The sequence below is a fragment of the Mustela erminea genome, chromosome 1 (assembly GCF_009829155.1).
Source record: "Mustela erminea isolate mMusErm1 chromosome 1, mMusErm1.Pri, whole genome shotgun sequence".
Lineage (NCBI taxonomy): Eukaryota > Metazoa > Chordata > Mammalia > Carnivora > Mustelidae > Mustela > Mustela erminea.
In genome coordinates this window covers 127,146,346-127,164,590 of record NC_045614.1, presented here as the reverse complement: position 1 = coordinate 127,164,590, position 18,245 = coordinate 127,146,346, and the positions used below count along the sequence as shown (strand labels likewise).

General features: G+C 37.4%; 1 protein-coding gene across 10 annotated transcripts in view; it reads right to left on the bottom strand.

Moving 5' to 3' along the window:
- MECOM (MDS1 and EVI1 complex locus) overlaps positions 1-18,245 on the bottom strand; it is a 543,708-nt gene that overhangs the window by 274,350 nt on the left and 251,113 nt on the right. For all 10 annotated transcript variants that reach the window (XM_032359892.1, XM_032359866.1, XM_032359880.1 and 7 more), the window contains one exon: positions 5,873-6,210. In XM_032359892.1, coding sequence (XP_032215783.1) covers positions 5,873-6,210 — 338 coding nt within the window. The remainder of the gene's footprint in view (positions 1-5,872; positions 6,211-18,245) is intronic.

The following is an 18,245-nucleotide window of genomic DNA, read 5'->3' as shown; positions in this document are numbered from 1 at the left end:
TTCATAAAGTAAAATTGAATATCCAAACTATATTTATCATCCTTAAATAACACTGCAAAAACTTAGTAACAGTTTGTAATGTAAGGTTTTATGGTAATGTACATTTGTTATATTAGATAACATTTCTCTTTCTTAACTACCCATTAAAGACATCCTTTTGGATAGTTGATACTCTTTCCCTTCCACTGGAATCAATTCACTTCAAAATTATTAAGTCAAAGGTCTGTACTTAGTTATCTGGCTTTAAGAATATGCAACTTGTCAAGGGTACTTGCTTTCCCATTAATGAATAAACGTTTTCTCTAGAATCAATGCCAAAGTATTGATTTCATTCTACGAATCACTGTAAAATTCATTTTTGGCTCAAGCAAATCTAGAGAGAGATAAGGGAGAAATATTGCCATTCAAAGATATTTGATGTCTATGAGATGTTAGGACATCACAAACTATTTTTTCTTTATTACCAAACATACGTTACTTGATTGTCTGACTCTGAACTCAGTTGTTAGTTAGGTATCTTGAAAGTCTGATGTTGTTGTTTTAATGGATATTCATATTTCAGTTAACATACAGATTGTGTGTTTCCATACACAAGGCATCAGTGCAGAACTCAAAAACAAACTTACAAATGTGAAAACTATTCCTTCTTAAATGATATAGGGAGGCACACATTCATTCCAATATCACATTTCAGGATTATATTACTGGAACATAATGTATTGTCAAAGCACTGCATCAAAATTATTTAATGAATTTCTGATGCCAGCAAAATCTCTTTCTACTATTCCTTCCCATCTATTTAACAAAACATAAGAGAAATTTACTGACCACTCATGTCCTCATTTTTCTACCTCTGAGTATGTGTATGCTTGAAAAGAGAAAAAGTAAACTCATACCTGGCATTTTAACTGATCAATGTAATCTGGATCAATTGTGGGTTAGAGGGATACAATAGAGGGTTTGGCACCTAACAGACGCATCATCAGCTAACTTATATCTACTTGAGGAGTTTCAGGATGACAAGTGGTAACAAAGATAAACAGAGAAAATGTGCTAAGTGACAATATTACAAGGAAACAAAACTTCACGTTAATTTTCCAATGACCCATCTCAGGCCATTAAAAATTTGCCACCAAAATTATTATTTGGTTTAAAAAGAAATTTATGAATCTCTCCCAAATCCTTGTTTTAACTGTTAATTAGAAAACAACCAGTGCTTCCTTTTCAGATAAACCCAGAGTCACATAATTAGACCATCCCAGAGATAACTGAACTTCCAGGAAACAAGAAGTTAGAGTGAGAACAAAAATTTATAAAAATTAATGAATAAAATATAGTTGCCCTTTGCCCTATCTGATGACTCTGTGCTAAATCTCTATTCCAGCCAAGCTTTCATTGTTTTTGTTCACCTTTATTAAGCTCTTCTAGCAGATGGGAGGCTCGTTGGTAGGTTTTTCACACAGTGTCAAATTTTATCGTCATTACAACCCTCATTGGATAGGTACAATTATTATCACCATGTTCCATATATATAAACTGAGCGGCATATTACATAACTTTTCCCAAATCTCTCAACTAGCACACAGAGCCCTGAAGAAGACATAAGTCTGGTAAGTCTCATGCCAGAATGCTGATTCCCTCTGCTCTCCATGCAATTTCCATGTTATCATACAATGGTCATCTTTAGAAGAACACATACGAGGAAACACTTGTCCTGAACTAACAAAATTTTCTGTTTTTATTATTCAGTCAATCAGTAACTCTAAAGTTCTTAACTTATCCTTAGGTAAAGATAGGTAAGTGTCCTATCCTTAATTACTTTTATGTCCTAGAGACAATCAAGTATTCCCCAGTCTTCAAAAACCTTTTGATAGAAACCTTTAGATAGGTGGCAATCTGCCAGACTCTAGCATTTATTTTTAAAGTTTCTCTTTATTAAATCAATACTGATGTGTGAGAAAACATATAATGTTTTTTTATATCTATGGCTTAACCCTGTATTTTGGTCCGTAACCATCTTCAAAAATACACAATTTCTCTAAAGTACAAACTGAAATGTTTTTCCCAAAGTGTCTTTTTTGGGGAAATATGTTATACTTTTAAAGAACCACTTAAAGAGGGTTCAGAAAGGTGGTCACTAACTGCAATATTATCTTTGAGCTTTCTCTCCTAAAAACTTTCTTTGAAAAGACTACCATATTTCTTTACTTCATTTTAATTATATAACAAGTAATGACGCAGGGCAGTTATTGGCTCGTGGGTCAAATAAAAATGCATGAACCAATTAATTTTGAGTTATTTCCCTAGAACTGCACAACAGTGGCAGAGTTAAGGCTTGATTCCACAAGTCTAAAATCCACATCCTAGCTTTTTCATGGAACTCCCTCAGCCCCACTCCCTATCTTTTCTTATGAGTCACATAATCCTCTATCCATTCATCATTCTTTCATTTGCTCTTTCATTCTTTCACTCATTCTTTTACCAAACAATTATTTATTAAATGTCTGTGTTATGGACTGAATGCTTGAGTCCTCCCCAAATCCATTATGTTGAAGCCCTAACTCCCCATGTGCCTATATTTGTGGATATCTAGGGCTGTCAGGTGGTAATTAAGGTTTTATGAGGTCATAAGGGTGAGGTCTTGATCAGATAGGACCTTATAAGTCCGATAGTGTCCTTATAAGAAGAAATACGAGAGCACTCTCCTGCTGCCCCTATGTTAGGTGTGTCTGTGTGTGCACATGTATATATGCACACATGCACCTAGGAATGGCCATGCAAAGACAAAGCAAGAGGGGGACCATCTGCAAGCCAGGAAGAGAGTCCCCACCAGAAGCCAAAACAGCTATCCTAGATCTTGGACTTCTAGCCTCCAGAATTATTAGAAAATAAATTTCTGCCATTTAAGTCACCCAGTCAGTCAATTAGTAGTACTTTGTTAGGGCAGCCTGAGGTGACTAATCCAGTCTGGTTGTTTCAGGTAACGGACTTAGCATGAGACAGTACCACAGAAACCACAGATAGGACACAATCAGGACGCTGCACTTAGAGGACAGAACTCTGGATATTTTGCTCTATTAGGGAAGCTAGGCAGGAAATTTGGATGTTATACAGTGCTTTAAATTCTTTGTCCATGGATTTACCTGGTGCTATGGCGGGGGGGGGGGCGAAATGTAAGCAATACTAAATTTTGATGAGAAAGGTCAAGGAGAATGTCATGGAAGGGAAGAATCTGAAGAATGAATAGACACTTGCTAAGGGTGGATAGGAAAAGGAGGTTCCCAGGTAGGAAGACCAGTGTGTGCAAAGAATGGAGGCCCCATAGAACATGGGAACTATGAATCATATCTGGTGGGTGTGGGAGAGAGTAGTCAAACATAACCCATTTTCTTTGCTTCAGCAACTGGACAGATGGTAATACAATTTATTATACAGGAAGTGCTCAAGGAGGGGAGATTTATTAGTAGAAAAGAGCAAGGATGGTACTAGAGATAGCAATGATTAGTTTGGTTATAATAAACTGGGTTCCTGTAGGGAAAGCAGGGCAGAATCTGATGCAGAGTATGCACTCAATGATTGTTTGTTGAATATGGACTTCCACTGTTCGTGTATATTTTCCTTGGCCTAACAGGTTTTTTTCTCCCTAAATTCATCATTTTTTAAAATGAAAGGGTATCAAAAGGCAAGGTTACATTAGTTGGTCACAATTATCTGTCTAACCAAACAAGAGAGAAATCAGCCATCGTTGAGGGCAAATATGACAGGAGAGTGATTAAAAATGAGCACGCAGGAGTAGGGCGAGATGCCTTTGTGAAAGTGCCTTTGTTGATCACGACTGGGTTTTGTATGAACTAGGGTAAGATTAGAAGGGAGGGGGGACACTCTAGAGTCAAGAGCTCAAGTATTCCTCCATGGGTAACAAGATTGCCAAAATCACCAAAAAAGCCCTTTCCCTGGTTTTGTTCATTAACACATCTAGAGCAGATAGTCCACACTCTCGAAAGTGAGGGCAACAATTAAAATGGTGCAGAAAATTACTGAATTAACCATCAACTGAATTCCTGAGAGAGAGGAAATGGGTGATCTTTAGCCAGAGTTATGAACTACCTTGAATTCCAACCAATAAAACAACTCAGTTTCAACATAATGAAAAGAATCATTTTACGTTTCTCAAGGTAAGTATTTTCCTGTGTATATACTGAAGACATTCTACTCCCAAAGAGAAAAATAATTATTTTTAAATTTCCTCTAAATGCTGAATTTTCCCCAGGTTCATCCCCCAATCCATAAGCATCCTGTTGAAGGAGACATAGTCCTGCATTTATCAGCACTGTAACTGCAAAATTATTTTGTTATTAAGCCTTGGTTTATCCCAAGCCTTCTGGATAATCTCGAGCAGTACTGAACTTGTTGTTTAGCTCTGGAGATTTTGTAATAAAAGTTTAATGAGTTACTTATTACTAGAATGTTTATAGCCTTTATTTCAAGGAGAACAAAAATGACGTAAAGTTCTACGCATTTAGTTTAAAACTTATTCAACTCACATATCAGTTAATGCTACAGTGAGTTTTAAAAAAATCTCTTATCGATATATGTGTCTAAAAGCAGTGTAGCCAAACCACAACTTTACCTGAGCTGTGGCTAAGAACAAAACTAAGGAAGGATTTCTTACTTGTCAGCACGTCAAATCCAGATCTTAACTTTCAGCATTTTAGAATTTAGACAGGAATTGTTTTGATTGAGGCATTTTGCACAGATTTTACAAAAGGATACATATAAAATAAGGGGACAAAAAATTGAAATTTAGTCCTGAAGGCACTGTGTATTTATTTCTATTTAAAATGCTGACCATATATTCTATTAATGACCATAAATATTAAGAGAACATACTAAATAAATCTAGTTTATCTGATTTCTGTCTAACTGAAATACTAGGAAACCAAGGGTCAATCATGTCTCCAAAAAACACTTCCTTGCTAATATGGAAATTGCCTATACATTTTGCAGATATAGACCAGGTTTTCCAGAAATTATAATGTTATGATTTAACCACATAAGTTTTCAAGTAGAAAAATAATGGAAAGTAGATAAAGCTACAGAATCGTTACAAAAATTATAAGCTCAGCGTCACATAGTTACCTGTTCTTACTGAAATAAAATTTACTTTGATTTTGTAATCAGACTGTAACTTATCATTCTTAGATATTATCAAGATGGTTTCTGTGAAAAGTATGGCTAAAACCAGCAACTAATTTTCATATTGTTTTTTGCCATCATTTTCATGTATGAATTATTCATTAAATCAATTTGAATATAAAGAACCATCACAGAATTCAGTACAGGGCTCATGTTCCAGAAACATGTAGAATCAAAGCAGGGTTATCACAAGAGTAGCAAAATATATTAGAACACGGAGAAAAATGACCACGTAGAACAAAATAAAACCAAATTAACTCAAGAAAACAAGTGTTTCCTCCAATGTTCCAAGCCTTGCCGCCAAAGAAAAGATAAAATACAATAAGCTTGTCACAAGATGACATCTATTTGCTTATGCCACATACTATGTGGATGGCCACATTTGAAGCTTCTAAATGCTAATTATAAAAACTGCATTTGTTTCCTCTGGTATGTTTGTAAGTTGATACTATTCTTTACCATTCATAAGTTGAGTTCTTCTCTATCATGGTATACCTTTATGCAACATTTTGTTTATAACAAGAAGCGAGATTACAAAGAAGGTTTGTTCTTAAAGATCTATTTGAAGACATTTGGTAACATTTGGAATTTGCTTATTTTATATCACTTTAAAAGCTGATCTATTAGTCACACATCTGAATACATTTAAATGTATAAACTCAAAATGTATTCTTACCTCCCATCCATAGCTGGGGTCTTTCAGGTTTGACCTCTGCTCTCCCACATAAGGCCCAAACTTTTCACCTGCCTCAATCTTCCTTTTGGTCCATATTCCTAGTCCTGCTCCAGGCATATTTGACTCTCGAAGTTCAAACTCAGCAGGAATGGGGATATCATCAGGGATGTAGATGGGGGCTTTGTATGGAGAGCCCTCTTTTGGTGTGAATGCTTCGCTGGATGTGGCTGGAGAGCATGGCTCTTGGATATTGAGGGAGGGAGTGCTGGCTACTCCATCTGCATCTGACATTTCTTCCAAAGGAATTTCAGGGTAGCTGCCATATACACACTCATTACCTGTGAACAAATAATAACTTTGTGAATTCCAACTAATACAGAAGAATCAAAATCCCACAGCTCAGTACCCAGTATTCAGTTGTTGTTCTTTGAAGAAAAAATAGGGAAGGCCATTGTTAAAATATGCCTGCGTTAAAGTCTCTGTGGTTCACAGATGGGGACTTTGGTTTATCTGCGGTGAATCTATAAATCAAATGAGCTAATCTTCAACAGCCAATGCTCTCATGGGCCAGCTCAATCCATTATTTAGCTGGGAAACAACCAGCAATTTAATTATTGGTCTAAATAAAGTATAGATAAGAAGTAAATATATGTGTACCTACAACCCCACAAACCATCCTAAATTGGAAGGTGATATCATTATACAATGTATTGGAAAGCTGTATCATGCAATGTATCTTAGACTACATTATAGAAAACTATCAAAGATTCCAAGGGCTGCCATGGACAACAAGGCTTAAATCTATGTAGCTGGACTATTTATTGGAGTATTACTTTGTGTTTGTTTTTTATCTTTCCTATTTCGAACACATCACCAAACCATTGGTAGTCTTTGCATCAACAGCTTATGCAGAGAATTAAAGCTACTTGAAGCTAGTGATTTCTCTAGACATTTGTGAAAACAAAATCATTAAAGAAAATAGGTGAGTTTTCCAGAGAGGAAAGCAAGGCAGAGTAACAAGGAGTCTGAACACTTCACACGGGGGGCTCTCAGGACTCCACAAGGCAGCACAGCACCTCTACCTGAAATAAATGAGTGCACCATTTCAGACCCTAAAATCTTTTATACAGTTTGCTGGGGGTTAAAGAATTGTGATTGAGTGTGAATTTCCCAACAGTTCACCAGCTGAAGGGGATTTCAGTTATCTTAAAACAAATAAGCATACATTTCTTGTCTACAGGGATTATGGACGGATTTGTTTGATTTGTAGACCTTCAAAGAGAAAACTAAGAAAAATGAGTTAAAATTATAAGGAGACAATGTCAATCGGATCCATCCAGAGTTGCTTTAAGTTCCCATTAAAGGACTTCTAACATAGCCTAGATAGCCATAAATTAGGAATAATATGGACGAATTTCAGCTTTGGATGATGACTAGAATAGATGACCTTTAAGATGCTAGCAACCCTGCAGTTCTACTAATTATTAAAACCTTCCAAGGTAGTTTATTGGACTAGGGGTACAAAACCTGAGCTCTAGTCAAATTCCTTATCTGATTCATTATGGAAATTTATTCACTATGACATTCATTAACAATTGTTGATCAAGTGCTGACTCCTCTTAAAGTTTTATGAAGTATAAAGTGATATCACATGCAGAAATATCTTTCTAATTAAGTGCTTGGTTCCTGAGTCAAATAATAAGACAATGCCATTTTAACCAAGCACAACCCAAGTACCAGAACCCAACCTTATTCCTATGAGACATCTGAACTGAACATACAAGCCCATTATCATCCAAGTTCATTATACCCAAAATCTTGTAGATTATCATCTGCCCTCAAGTTGAGTCTCCCCACTGCTTCACCATGTCTATTAAGAATACTGTTTTCCCCTAATCATCCATGTTCAAGGTTCTAAAATAACATGGACATTTTCTCTCCTTCAACCTCTAATCTGTACAGTCATTAAATGCTGCCCTTGTAAGATTTTTACCTTCATCTCATTCATTTTATCCACATATTCATTCCTGAATTCTCTAACAGTCCTCTAAATATGCCTCCAGACCTCTAGCCTCCAATCTCCAATATCCCTCAACACTGAGCCTGTACAAGGCTGCTAAATTTATTTTCCCAGCACACCCATTTTCCCATGCAATACACCCTCCAATAATTCGTAATTAGTATTCACAGTAATTAGTGTTCACAGGGAAAATCCAGAGTTCTTGGGCTTGAAATAAAATTGCTCTTGTTTTAAAACCATTCTCCCGTTCTCTCTGATTCTCAGCACTCCTCTGTAGGAAAACCTTGGGCCAGAATATGCTTATCCTTGTCTTCTAAGCTCAGTGAGCTTTTCCTATGCAGTTCTTCCTGCTGGGTCACCCTATCTCCACCCCTCTGCCCATCCAACTTAGTCATCCTCTCAGGTCAACTTTTAGCTTGTCCCCTCACCATTCCGCTTAACACAAGTATCCCCCTTCCTTGACTCCCTACAAAATCCACCCTCCAAATCTGATGATCAAATAATGCCATGCATTGCTCTTTAGTTTAATATGAAGGACTCTGTTATTCCAACTAGGAAATTGGCCCATAAAGGGAAGACTCAGAACTCACAGCTCTTAGAAATTCTCCAAGTGATCTGCATAAAGGTGCTTATTACTAAATACTTACTAAATAGATAACCTAAACATATAATTTTGTTGAACTATTAAACCAAGTCAATATGTTTCTACCAAATGCAAAAAACCATTCTGATCCTTTAAATACCTTTAAACCCATAGAAATAGAACACAACAGATTATAAACTTTTCTCCCAACCCAGCATCAAAAGAAACAATTTTAGTAATGCCCCCAAAGAAATATCATCAGAGAAATACGCTTCAGGGTCCAAACACCCTTGATAAAGTCCATCTAAATCTATCCTTCAGGGAGATTTTGCACTTCAACCTAGGAGCTAAAAGTTCACCAGCGCTCTTGATACAGCTAAAAAAATGTAAAAAACCATCTCTCTAGAATTGTAACATTTAACCACTGCAAATGCAGAGTTACTTTACAGATTCTTAAAGGGATTTATCACACATTGTGCAGACTTTGTTTTTCTCGAGAAGTAAGTGCTATAAATTGGAAGTATTGTATAATCTATAGACCTGTCCACTTAAGCAGCAGGAAACCAAAAGGCATCCAAGTGAATAGAACTATTTCCTCCAGTAATTATCCATTAAAAGTCAGTAAAATTTCCCCTATTTCCTCAAAGGGTTAAATCACTCATACTGTCAGTTCCATCAAAGTGATCTCAAATCTTAAAAAAGGATAGAGACAAACCCATCTGGGCCCCCCCACTGGCATAGCTGACCTCATGACCTCTGAGTTACCCACAAACTCTCCCAATGCATAATCTAAACTAAACGAGTGCATTAGATTTCAATTCTTGTGGAGACAAAGTACACATGTGTGCCCAGGCTGCTGCACAGAAGAATTTGAATGTAGAGCCTGAATGCAATTCTGTTTACAATGGCAAAAAATTCCAATTAAACCTAAAGAACAACTTATATAGGTCACACAAAGCCAGGAAAAAGACTCTTGGCCCTATTCATCCACAGGCCGGCATTAAATGTATATGCAAACGCAGGCAATTTGTTTTCAAGCATCTGTTCATCTAGTATCATCTGAATTAAATATAAAAAGGGCTGTGGTGACAAAAAATAGAAATAGAAAAACTGCTGAGTTTTACATATCGAAACATGCAACAATATTTCACTGTAATCTAGCATTATGAAATTTTCACCAGCAAATGGGGTTTAGCACACCACATTGAATATTTGCATAAACCAAAGTAAACTAATGCTTCCAGTACATTACTCAAGAACTATCCAAAAAGCTGCTAAAACATTTCATCTAAATGACAAACCACCTCAATTATCCTATCTCCATTAAATCTCTGTTATTGAGGGAGCAGAAATTGGGCCCATTTACAATAGGTAGTATCAGTAAATACTGCTATATACATCAGTGGTCGCAGAAAGATAAATAACCTTGTAACTTCTTGGAGCTGAGCTGCCTGCTACCGGAATTTGCTTCATGCATCCTTTAGATGTATCATTAACTGAGTGAGGACAGAAAGACAAGCTTATTGTTGGATAGGAGACAATGACTTAGGCAATGCTCTTGGAAATCAGCCTCTTTGATTCAAGTTTTAAGTATTCTAATATCCCCAGAGATCAAGCCAGATCACTCTCTTGGACTGGAGTATATTTATTTCTATGACTCTTTGAATAACTAACATAGGTTTGCACTTGAGAGAGTTCCATTCTGAAAGCATGTCAGAATCTGCAAAGAGAAAACTACGGAAATAACAGCAATAATGATAACTTCCAAAGATGTGTCTGTATGTTCTTACTTTAACTGACAATCCTGTAAGAAAGTCATGGTGATAACAGTCTTCTATTTTCCAAATCTGGAAAATGATCCTCTAGGATGCTAAGCAGTATAACCCAATCACCTGAGACTGGAATGCAGGTGTCCAAACCCAACCATATCTGTAACTCTCAGGCAATTTGCTTTTTTTTTTTTTTTTTTAATATATGTTTTAAAGTTTGTTTCAAAATTGTGGCCATACTGTGTAAATGGTCTGTTTCCTGCTTTTTCACTTATATTTTCTTATGAACACTTACAATTTTAAAAATATTTCCTAAAAATACATTTAATTGCAGCATAATATTCCACTATGTAGACCCACAAAAAAATGAACTATTTCCATGGCAATTACTTAAGTTGCTTCTAACTTTCTGTTACATAAATACCACGAAGATAAACACCACTTCATGTAAATTTGTATATTCATCCATTTTAATTCCCTTAGATTAGATTCCTGTAAGGAAAGAGTGATTTTTGACAGATTGCTTTTCAGCAGTATATACCAATTTAAATTTCCATCAACTATCCTAGAACTTACTATTATATTTGGCTTTTAAAATTCATTAATACAATGGAAAAGATTCTATGTGTATTGTTTTAAGTCACATCTCAGTTGACACTGAGACTAATTATTTTTGTCATTCGTATTTCTTCTTTTGAAAATTGCTCATTGCTTTTTGTCTACTTTTAATTGAGCTTTTATTGGTCTGCCTTATAAATAATAAAAAAAAATCACCATGTGCTGCTTTCCCTATAAATTATTTATCATTTGGTTTATTAATGGGTTTATGTTGTACAAAAATTTTAACTTTTATGGAAGGAGGTCTATTTTTTCTTCCTTTGTGATTTTTACATTTTTCTTTTCTTAGAAAGTCCTTACCCATCCTAAGGAAGAAAGAGAGATTCTCTTTTATTTTCTTTGAGTTCCATAGTTGCTTTTCTACTAACCTTGGATTACCAATGATTTACTGCTGAGTGAAAAGCAGAGAAAAATGATTTCATTTATTTGAGCTCCTGTGAACGGCGAGCTAGAGAAAAAAAAAATGCCATTTCACTCGTAATTCTTTGGTTCTTATTTGCAAGGCTGGCCTAAAATGCCTTTTCTTTTTGTGGGTTTTATATAACTCACCATTTGTTTCACTTGGCCTCTCTGCCTAGTTTAACTGCAAATCTTCTGGGCAGATGCCATTCAAAATCCCAAGCTTCACCATTAATAGCATTCAGTACCCATCATAATACTTATCACTCAGCATTATCATTAGTGATACCAAAATAATTTCCTTTCTACTCTTCACATTCGTTCATTGAGAGAAAACATTTAGCAACTAGAGGTTAATTTTTACATTAAAAGCATATAGACACTTAGTCCGCCTATAAAGTTAAGACTGATTTCTGCAGGCATTAAGCAAGAAATGAGCTCTTTCGACTCAGCCGCACACACATATGCATATAATACACACACCCACGTGCACGTGCAGTATGTGTGCGTGTGTGTAATAGCTCGCTAATCTTCAAAATAGGCTGAGACAGAAACATGGTTTGAGATCTCAGGCCGACTGGTTGAGATCATAACTACATGGAACGATTGCCAGGAGGAGACCAGCTAGGGAATTGAACAGATTAGGTAACTCAGAAATTTAGACATTTCCCCCCATTATGTTCCTCATTGCAGTTTTGTAATAAAAACATGAGCAAACTTCAAAGGAAGCTCTGCAGTAAAGGTTAATTGCTACTAAAGAAGAGGGTGGGCCGGAACGCCAGCACTTTGGGCCCAACTTGCAAGCAGACAGGAAGGATTACACGTGGCTGAGAGCTGAGGATGCGTGCCCAGCCCTAGGAGGAGAGGAGGCACCGCCAAACCTCAAAGGCCCACCAGGGACCTCCTGGTAGGACGTGAGCTCAGGAACGCGAGTCCCTGCATCCGTGCCTGCTAATAGTGGGGCAGGGCAGGGAGAGGGAAGACATCAATTTCCTCCCCAAATTCAAACCGGACGTGCTCTTCTTCCCTTGTTAGGACAATTCCAGAACAGTTCCAGCAGCATGTTTGAAAGAAAGCGGAGGGCCTCAGGACCCAGCTCTTCTGCACCAGCAACACAACCAATAAATGTGTTGCCGGGCTTGGGGAAAAGGGAGGAGCCCAAGTAATGCCAGATGCACAAACAGAACAAAGGAGGCGGCTATGACCTGGCCGGCAGAATATTCAGGGAGAATGGCCCCAAGATAATGAAATTTAAGATCCCAGTGAAAGGAAGAAAGGAAACTAGTAAAAGTAAGGAAAATGATTTTCCAGAAAATGGACTTAAACCAGCTTTGAAGGACTGGAGTCAGGGTCCAGAGGTACAGGTTTAGAAAAGAGAGACATCTACTAGAATGGGAGCTGCTGATAGACCTGGTCTTCAGAATGTTCTGCCTCCAGAGAGGGCTGAGAAGAAAATAGACCTCTATGGAATCTTCTGGTGCTAAACCACACTTGTAGAATTCACGTCTCCAGAGACCATTATTTTTGCAAGATGATCTATCAACATGGCTTGGCACATGGAATTTTTTAAATGACCTTCTAAGCTTCCTTGCTCCTTAAGTATTTGCTACTTCCTTGTACCATGCTGTTCCATTTCTTTCTTACGGAACTTTTTTCCCCCCAGTGCTTCCTAAAAATATTTCATTTATGGGCTGTCAAAAAGACCAAAAAGTATGAAAGAGTGTTGGGAGGCTAGCAAGAGAGATGGCAGAAAATACCACATGAATTGGAAGTAAGGGACCAAATCAATGAGCAAACATTTATCTTGTTCATAGGATTGTGCCATACCTCTTGGTTGTCCTGTGGCTTTGAAATCTGATTAAGAGTTTCTCTGCTCTCCTAGGAATTTCACAGATATTTCACTAAACAAGTATGGCTTGTGAATTAAACTGGTAGCTTCTAAGCTATTATGAAATGGGCGTGGCCACTTTCAAAAGTTCCTCTTCAGAGGTGGAACTAAACTTTTTTAAAGGGGTTATGGAAAGAAATTGCCAGAAAATTCATAGCTGAGATACCAGTAAAGCCCTTCGGTATCTACTTACAGAATCTAAAACAGCTAAATTAAGACATTAAAGCTCTGTGAGTACTACTCCAAAGAAAAACATGGCCTGGTTAATGTTTGGCTTAGTCAGTTGTCAGGGAACCCCATCACCAATACCCACTGGACTTCCCAGGTAAGAACAGACTTATCACCAATCAGATAGGGGTTCTTTTTACATTATAACTCTGGGCCTTAACTTTCTTTTAGCAGTACAAATTTTAAGAGACTTGTGGCAAGCTTTGACCTGATGGCTTTTCTCATAAACTTTTTTATATCCCCAAAGTGATTTTCCTTCAGATTCATTTAGGGTAAAACAGAAATGCCCTGAAATTGTGGTGCAGCAGACTGGGTGGGTGATTACTCCTTAGGCAGTCTGAAATGACCAGAGTACAGCCTTTCAGTATTCAAACCATATCTACAGTAATTATTTGCCAGCGTATCTAAAAGAAGGCAGGCATTTCCTGTTGCACACAAATGGGACACTCTTATCTAAATGACTGTTTAAACAGGTATTTAAGAAAAGACTATCACAAGCAGGAATTTACTGATGACGGAACACATTAGTTTAGGGCTGGACACATTAGTTGAGGACTAACCATTGTCAGGAAAGGAAGCGTATCAGCATCAGGAAGGTATAGAGAATATTTTACAGTTCCCTCATGGGTCAAGACGGGGGATTGTAGACCATGCCATTTGCAGTTGGGGAAAGCCGGAGAGGCACAAGCCCCATTATCAAGATCCGTATTCAGCAACAGGTCTCTGGCACCTGGGGCAACCTTAAGAGTCAGAGCACGAGTGCCATAGCTCTTTTGGGTCTCTGTTTCCCTATCCAGAAACAGGCACATTGGACAAGTTCAGCCCCAGGTACATTCCACTCAAGCAATTCTGGTTCCACATTATAAAAACAAAAGGATGGTCAAGGTTTGGTATACCAGAAGTTTATAAAATACATTTCCTGAAAAGACACTGTGAGAACTGGTCTAGTCTCTCTCACATGTAACCTAGGAGAGACTGTACTCTGGCTGCCTAACTTTGCTCTAACCAGTGAAACTGGAATTTATTCCCAGTAGAGGCTTATAAAACTGGGCTGTTATTCTCACATTAAGTAGACTGCCCTCTGGTGAGGACTGTGGTTTACGTGTGGGCAGAACGTGTGGTTTACTACCTCTAATTTGTTTATGTTGTTGATGGTGGTTTCAGAAGAAAGCAGCAGCCCTTCCCATGCTAAGGAGTGACCTGATTTGCTTCCTTAAAAAAGAGAAAAAAAAGAGAGAGAGAGAGAGAGAGAGAGAGAGAAGTGTTTAAGGAGGGGGGAAGGGACCATGAGGACACATTAATGTGCCATTGCTAATGGAGGAACAAATGGGATCCCTTTGACCACAGCTCTGCCTCATTCAGCTCTGCATGTGAAATGAGAGCCCCAACTTGTTTATTATAATTACCTAAGTGTGGCTTGGTGGCTTTTGGCAGAGATCCTTCTCGCCTCCAAAAGAGAGACCAAAACTCAGGAGCTACAAGTTAAAGGAAGGCAGGGCATTTTGCAGCAAGCAGACTGAATTCTAATATAAACTGGGTGAAAACGTTCAAAACAACCCCAAAAAGATGAAGATCAAAAAGTAAATGGGATCAAGTTCTACTTTCTACCATATAATAAAGAGAGAGAGATGTGTGAGAGAACTGACTAAACAGTGTAGATGTAAGTTCACATTCATTCTCACAGCTGACTTGATGCAGACTCTTTCCTACTGCTACAAAACAGAAGGGCTTTCTTACAGCCAGGAGCTCTACATAAAGAAAAGAAAATAATTATGCATGTCTGGCAGAAGAGGGAGTTGTAGCAATGGCTTGCTGATAAAAAGGAATGTGAACAAGCAATAGAACACTATTCTAACCATACTCTTGGTTTGATAAGGAGCAGAGAGTGCCCCAAAGAATGAGATTTTGTTAGAGTCTCAAAATTAGGTTTTATGTGAAAATGAACAATGGTCCTGTTCTCACAGGAGTTGGTAGCGAAGACAACAATGACTTTTGACCTCAGAGTGATTCTGTGGGAAAAGTTCCTTGATTTGGCTAATTTCAGCATGGACTCTGGCCCCATTGCTAATATAGTGTCTTCAGTATAAAACAAGTTTAGATGGTTCCAAAGAGTTCAATTTTCTGCCCCTATTTTAAGCCATAAGGTCCCCCATATTGAATTTCCCACCACTATATCATATTAAATGTAAAATCATTCAAAACTATGGGGATGGATGGAATGTCACTGAAAAACATAAAAGAACGTTGTTGTTGTTGTTGTTTTAATCTGAAAAAAACATTATACACTTTGGTAAAAAGTGATTTCAGAAAAATATGAACAGATGTGCTATGCATACGTATATACATATAATACACAGCGCTTATGATTTCAGAGGGGGTAATTTCAGCATTGCTAAGTGGTAACACAAGCTAGGTATTTAAGGGAATGATATAATATGACAACTTCATAGACTACCAAACTATGTATGGTCTCTGGAAACTATCATTATCAACATGTACAATAACTAGTAGCATTAGGTGGTCTGTACAGTATCCCTCAATGTCTAATTGAGTCACACAGTCTAAGACACTTGACGGACACCAGGCACTGTCTCCTAATGAGAACTGATTTTTTTTTTTTTTTAAAAAGGCATGCAAGGCCTCTTCTATATAAATTACTATCGTTTGCAGCAGGAGAGGATTATAAATGTTTGCTGGCAAAAACTAAATTTATTTACAAACTGGGTCTAATTTATTTATGGCTCCAGTACAATCGGCTTTTGTCGAAATATTTATGTTATCTGTACTTCTACCTCACTAAACTCTACCACAATCATAAACACTGTTGAAAAATTATTTGCAGTTAGCAGGATTTAAACTACCCATTATATCACCAGCTAGTGCCAGTAAACTTTTGCACTGGTTGATAAAGTTTCCTCTGTGGAATAAATACACATTTGACTTTCAAAATCTTTGGTGGGCTCCATACTATGAAAAGTGAAGGATTAAAAAGATGCCCCAGACTTTACCAGTTTTTGTGTGAGTACTTCAATTGCACATTCCAGTTGAATTTGTGACTACAAAAGTTCCCAGATGTCAATCTTCTTCTAGCATTGAAAAAAGAATTAGATGACTAAATTGTAGGGGTGATGGTCTTTGCCAAAGATGCTACTTTTCACTTTTGTTCACTTGTCCATTTCAGAACGTTATTTGGCACCATCCTGTGCCTTCTCTGCAAGTTGCTAAGGCTAGATACAGAGTTGGATAAGATACGTTTCCTGCCCTCAAGTCTCTTCGAGTTGAGTGGTGAAGACAGAAATGGTACCAGGTATGTGACAATGCAATCCAACAAGGTGTAAGTTGAGGTTAGGAAGAGTGATGAATGTTAAGAGTTGAGTAGAAGCAACTGCAATTGGGCATGCCAACCTGATAAAAACTCTTAGCCTTTTGATTCTAAGGCAAGGATCAAAATAGGAATGACTTACTCCCAGTGCTTCTAAATAACACATGAAATGATGAAACCAAAGGGTTATAAAACAGCAGGGTCTACATTTCCATTACAAAATAAGCCAAGAGAAAACCGCACAGAAAAGTTGATTGTTTCCCTGCCATGTAAGTAGTAAAAATGTATTTGTTTGACCTACTTTGTTGAAAAAAGATCAAAAGTCCTACCTTGAACCAGGTGGGACTGCTGTGATGCCTGTGAAACCCCCACCAGCCTATGGATGAACCACACCACATTCATCTTCCAGCATGAACTGAGATTGTGCCAAACAAACAAGAGGTAGTTCTGGTTCACCTGAGAACAGTGCTGTCTTCAGAGGGAAGACTGACCAGATCACCCTGGAGCCTCCAACTTAAACCAAGAGCTCAACAGAGAAAACAGTGGTACTAACTGATTACTGGTGTCTCATGCTACAACAGACAATGGCACCCTCCCAAATAATATCCATCTACGCCTATGATAGTTAAAGTAACCAAAAGCCAAAGTAGCAAAATAGATTTCAAGAGCTGTAATTATAGGTGAAAAACAATCTCAAAAAAAAAGAGCTATTTGCTCATCAAGGTGCTTCATAAAAAGGAATGGCAAACCCCCCATAGTTGTGATTTCATATTCAGTAGGATATGCATAAAATATTTTGCTGCCCATTTATATCAACATTACAACCCTTACTTAGCTCTAGGTATCATTCTCCAGAATAAAAAAATAAAAAATCTCAGTGTCTTTGTTTTGTGTTCTTGCTGATCATCTTTTAGGTCTGTTCCAATAAGTGTTCTTTAACAAACTGCTTGTTTTAATAGGTTATAACTATTCTAGTTAAGTAAAATATTTTGGCATCATATTGCTTAAACCTCAAGATAATTGACTGAAATATTTATTTTTCATAGCATTGTAGAATTTAAGAGCTAAAGAAGCCAGAAAATGATCGGTTTACTCATCTAAACATTGAAGATGCTTGCCGGTTCAGATGTACTGTGGATCAATCCATGTAAACCTATGTAAGCTCTGACTGCTTAAGAGGGAGACTGGAAATGTTATGACTTATAATTCTATCAAAAGTATATGATGTTAAAAAATTCACTGGGGGCAAGAGAGTATCAGCAGTATACAGAATAATTCCCAGTAATTTAACAAGCTTTGTGCTGTTATTGTTTTTGTTGTTTCTGTTGCTATTGTCATTGTATTAATGTAGCTGCTTCTTCAAACTTTTTTTTTTTAAGATTTTATTTATGTACGAGAAAGAAAGCAGGAGAAGCAGCAGAGGAAGAGGGACAAGAAGACTGTACTGAGTGCAGAGCCTGACCTGAGGCCCAATCCCAGGACCCTGAGGCCACGACCTAAACTGAAATCAAGAGTCAGTCACTTAACAGACCAAGCCACCCAGGTG